Source organism: Tachysurus vachellii, chromosome 6, assembly GCF_030014155.1.
Source record: "Tachysurus vachellii isolate PV-2020 chromosome 6, HZAU_Pvac_v1, whole genome shotgun sequence".
NCBI classification, from domain to species: Eukaryota; Metazoa; Chordata; class Actinopteri; order Siluriformes; family Bagridae; genus Tachysurus; species Tachysurus vachellii.
The window spans coordinates 91,806-96,805 of record NC_083465.1 but is presented as its reverse complement, the minus strand read 5'-3'; the positions used below and the strand labels follow the sequence as shown (position 1 = coordinate 96,805).

The 5,000-nt window shown below is 43.1% G+C and overlaps 1 protein-coding gene across 3 annotated transcripts in view; it reads right to left on the bottom strand.

Moving 5' to 3' along the window:
* LOC132846815 (deubiquitinase DESI2) overlaps positions 1 to 3,779 on the bottom strand; it is a 5,474-nt gene extending 1,695 nt beyond the window's left edge. Inside the window, exons 1-6 of one of the 3 annotated variants that reach the window (XM_060871532.1) lie at positions 3,699 to 3,779; positions 2,701 to 3,032; positions 1,232 to 1,304; positions 916 to 1,009; positions 485 to 626; positions 1 to 304 (exon numbers count right to left, since the gene is read on the bottom strand). The exon at positions 1 to 304 is cut by the window's left edge and continues 1,695 nt beyond it. In XM_060871532.1, coding sequence (XP_060727515.1) covers positions 1 to 304; positions 485 to 626; positions 916 to 1,009; positions 1,232 to 1,304; positions 2,701 to 2,739 — 652 coding nt within the window. In that variant the 5' untranslated portion in view covers positions 2,740 to 3,032; positions 3,699 to 3,779. Of the gene's footprint in view, positions 305 to 484; positions 627 to 915; positions 1,010 to 1,231; positions 1,305 to 2,700; positions 3,033 to 3,528 lie in introns of all 3 variants that reach the window. The other 2 variants (XM_060871531.1, XM_060871533.1) reach the window with 2 other exon arrangements.
* Positions 3,780 to 5,000: the final 1,221 nt, after the last annotated feature.

Sequence of the window (5,000 nt, the reverse complement as noted above, 5' to 3'; positions counted from 1 at the left end):
GTCTGCAGCTGTGTGATCTTCCTCCCACTGCCCCTGATGGCTCCTCATCACTGGAGCTGGAATCATGTGTGTATGAGTGTGTGTATGAGTGTGTGTGTGAGTGTGTGTGTGAGTGTGTGTGTGAGTGTGTGTGTGAGTATGTGTGTATATGAGAGTGTGTGTCTTCTCTGTGCATGCTGATGTGGCTCTGCAGGGCGGCTGGTGTGAGCCACTCTCTTGGTAAGCAGCTCTGTAGGAATGGCACACACGAGCTGAAATATGCCAAGCGGTTAACCCAGCGCGGGATCTCACACCCACACAGCAACTACACACACACACACACACATGGACACACACAGTCACAGGGAGAGAGACAGCATCTTCTGGTTAATTACATATTACTGGTCCAAAAATTTTACAAACTGAGCTCAAACAGATGTGTGTGTGTGTGTGTGTGTGTGTGTGTGTGTGTGTGTGTGTATGTGTGTATGTATGAGAGCCTCACCTCAGACAGTGCAGAAGAAAAGTGGTTGCAGTTTTTGTGCATCAGGTGATATGCATTTCCTTTAAATTCTTTGCCCAGTTCTTCCATAATCTTATCAACATCCTCTTCTGTAAAGTCTGTTGTACCCAAAGCAATTGCCTCTCTGACACACACACACACACACACACACACAATAGTGAGCCAGTTAGTGAAATATGAAAAGTGAAAATTAGTACATTAGTAGAGTGTGAGAGTGTGTGTCTGAGAGAGAGAGAGAGAGAGAGAGAGAGAGAGAGAGAGAGACTGAGAGAGAGAGAGAGAGAGAGAGAGAGAGAGAGAGAGAAAGACTGAGAGAGCGAGAGAGAGAGAGAGAGAGAGAGAGAGAAAACTGAGAGAGAGAGAGAGGGAGAGAGAGAGAGAGAGAGAGAGAGAGAGAGAGAGAGAAACATTACTTGAATTTAAAAGTCTCTCCGAGCTCAGTGGCGTTTCCTGGGTTAATCTCAAATACACCACTGAAATGATATGGATGACCTCCATACGCAAATTCTACACACACACACACACACACACACACACACACACACACACAAATAACTAGTATCACAGTATCTATCAGAAGCAAGGACCTCCTAAGAGTATTAATGAGTATTAAATGTTTTTAATCAGGAGTATGAATCAGCACTGAAGTGTATTAATGTCAGTATAAAGAATCAATCAGCCATCAAGACTATAAAAGAATATTAATCAGTATTAGTGTGTGTGCGGTACCTCTGCCATACAGCTGTATTCCTGAGTGGAAGACTCCAATCCCCAGAGTAGACGTGTATTCATTAATCCAGTACTGACACGCAGACAGACAGAGAGACAGAAATAACATTATGTTAGAATTCAGGTCATTTATGTGATTTCTGCAGCACTACAGCAGACATGGTCACAGCTCAGGGTCAAAGTTCACACACTTCTGCATGTAGATGCTGGAGAGGAGACGGTGTTGAAGAAAGGAACCCTGGAGAAGAACCAGACTGAAAGGGCACAGGACAGTGTGACTGTATAAATCAGTCGAGTGTGTAGAAGAGTAAAGACACACAGTACTGAGTGTGTGTACTGGGTGTTCAGTATAAGCAGAACACGGTGTTAATGACTAAAATATGTATGTCAATTTTAATGTTATAATAAACACACAGTGTGTGTGAGATGTACAATGCAGCCTGACTCTCACTCACACACACACACACCACTTGATGAACCACTTCATCGTGTGACAGAATAGCTGAAGTGCAATGACATCATCACTCTGCGACAACTTTACTGCTACACAGAGCTTTGAATCAAGTGAAGTGGTTAAAGTGTTGGTCTGATGAGCTGAAGGTTGTGAGTTTAAACTCCAAGACCACCAATCTGCCACTGCTCTGCCCCTGAGCAAGACCCTTTACCCCAATCGTATAAGATGAGATAAATAAATCAGTGTGGCTCTCAGACCAATCACACCTCAGCTCTGATCTTCTACAGTGATCTCAAATACCATCTGCTACCAGTTTGTGCTATTTGTAGTATATTAGTATTTTCTGACACATCTGAGGTAAATGTTCCCTCTCTGTCTTTAACAGCAGTTTGCTAACTACATTTCCTGTAAAATAACAGCAGTGAATCATGCAGCCATTTTTTAGCATCAAGCTACAATTCATGTAACAAACACAGACATGTGAATAAATTTATGGAGTTAACTGTCCATATAATCCCAAAGGTCCTCTTCAGGGTGATTTATGCTCATAAAGCACCTAAACCTGTTGCCATGGTTACATCCAGTGAGCTAATCTGTCAGGAAGTGTGTGTAAATGTGTAAATGTGTAAATGCAGTTCAATAATTGAAGTGCCTTTTCAGTATTAACCAATCAGAGTGTAGGAGTGGGATTTGTCAGAATATGTAGTGAGTAATGATTACTGATCGATCACCAGCATGTTTATAGAGATTAGAGAAAAGGTTCAAGCATGAGAACCCATATTGTGTATTTCTACGTAAATAGAAAATGTACGAAAATATTATCAAAATTAACGTTTTACAAATTATATTTGACTTAACTTAGATGTCTTCAAATAAAACTATGAACTTTAAACTAATTATTTCTTACTTCTAACCCTCTGGTAGAATCTATATCGCCCCCTGCTGGACTGAACACATCACACACACCAACACGCCAGATTTCAGCTCTATACACTGCTGCTGGTGTAAATCTCACCATGTCGTAGACGTTGAGGATGACGGGTTCACTGGCCATTCTTCAGTCGTGAGAAAGAGAGAGAGAGAGAGAGAGAGAGAGAGAGAGAGAGAGAGAGGGAGAGAGAGAGAGAGAGAGAGAGAGAGAAACCCTTTCTGAAGATGATGAACGTGTGCAGAATTGAAGGATTGTTTATTAGCTTTTATTCCTTTAATGCAAGTGGTGAGTTTGGAGGCAGGTCCGAGGCAGAGACGTCTTTCTTCCTCTTTGGTCCTCTCTCCACAGGACAGGCACTTCACAGGCCTGAGTGATGAACATCAGGATCCACATCCAGTCACCATCATCAATCACTCCTTAGATGGAAGAAAAACAGATCCAGCAACAAGCCGATGTGAGGACTAAGGGTAAGAGAGAGGCAGACAGACAGACAGGCAGCCAGACAGATAGATAGACAGGCAGACAGACAGATAGATAGACAGACAGGCAGACAGATAGACAGACAGACAGATAGACAGGCAGATAGACAGACATGCAGACAGGCAGATAGACAGACAGACAGATAGACAGACAGACAGAAAGACAGGCAGGCAGATAGACAGAAAGATAGACAGACAGGCAGACAGATAGACAGACAGACAGATAGACAGGCAGATAGACAGACAGAAAGACAGGCAGGCAGATAGACAGAAAGATAGACAGACAGGCAGACAGATAGACAGACAGACAGATAGACAGACAGACAGATAGACAGGCAGACAGACAGACAGACAGACAGACAGACAGACAGACAGCTAGACAGACAGACAGACAGGCAGACAGACAGACAGACAGACAGACAGACAGAGCTACTGCAGGGTCCCGTGAGTCAGCACACGGTGATTTACAGTCGCACTGCGCGCATGTTTCAGTGATGATGATGATGATGATGATGATGATGAAGATGGTGCAGTCCGGGCTGCAGCCTCCATCAGAGCTCGTGCCGCTCAATTTTACCCCGAAATCCAAAATGCACTTCAAACCTGGATGAGGATGACGTCACGACACAGACCGGATGCAGGAGCGCGCGCGCGAAGAGGATGCTATCTGAGCTGAGCGTCCTCACAGCAGGAACACGCGTACAGGGGGCGGAGTCAGCAATGCTGATGCGCTTGTTTATTGGTTTGAGCTTGAACACCTGACCCCGCCCCCTTAAAGCTGCAGTGATGGATAATAAACCTCAACAAATCATTTACAGAAGAAACAATAAGAAGAACAGCAGGAAAACGTTCTCGGTTATTATTTATATACACATCACTTTTAACTGGGGCTATTTTATACAACAACAACAACAACAACAATTATAATAAATACAGTTTTAATTGTGACGTTTTTTATCTTCAACATCACCTTTCTGTATTTGCTTGGTTAGTATGTGGCAGTGTTCTGTTCACTGTTCACTGTTCACTGTTCACTGTTCTGTTCTGTTCTGTTCACTGTTCACTGTTCACTCTTAGAACGTTCAATTATTCAAACTTTTGTAAACAGTGTGTAAAGGTAGGCAGGTCCTAACAGTGTAAAGGTAGGCAGGTCCTAACAGTGTAAAGGTAGGCAGGTCCTAACAGTGTAAAGGTAGGCAGGTCCTAACAGTGTAAAGGTAGGCAGGTCCTAACAGTGTAAAGGTAGGCAGGTCCTAACAGTGTAAAGGTAGGCAGGTCCTAACAGTGTAAAGGTAGGCAGGTCCTAACAGTGTAAAGGTAGGCAGGTCCTAACAGTGTGTAAATGTTTATTTCTCTCATCTGAGCCACACTTCCAGTTTCTTCACTGTACAGCTCTGCTTTAAAGATACTCCCAGAAGGTCAACTGAGGAACCCTTCAGTGTTCCCTGAACCCAATCACATGGGATGTCAATAACTTTGTGTGTGTTATTAAAGGATCCTGTGCTGCATTTACTAAGAGATGAGAGGCATGTAATGTACTGTACACTCCCTGCTAATGCCTCTGTGTATGTGAGACTAAATAAGATACTTAGACAAACATACACACATCTAAAAGCTTATATCAGACATTCATAGGCTCTTTCCTACTTTCAGGCTCAGCATTTTAGACTGAACATCAATTTCTATAAGATGCTGACTGGACACACACACACACTCACACACACACACACTTCCGTCTGTAGGAAGATTGCTTTTTGCTCTCTCACTAATGGTTTCACTGGCATCTGATTTCAAACATCACTACCCCTAGTTTACATCCGGAGTCATATTCACTTGACCACTTCTCAAGTATTTTATTAACCCTTACTGCACTACCTCTAATATCCACTTTAGCTTGCACAAATG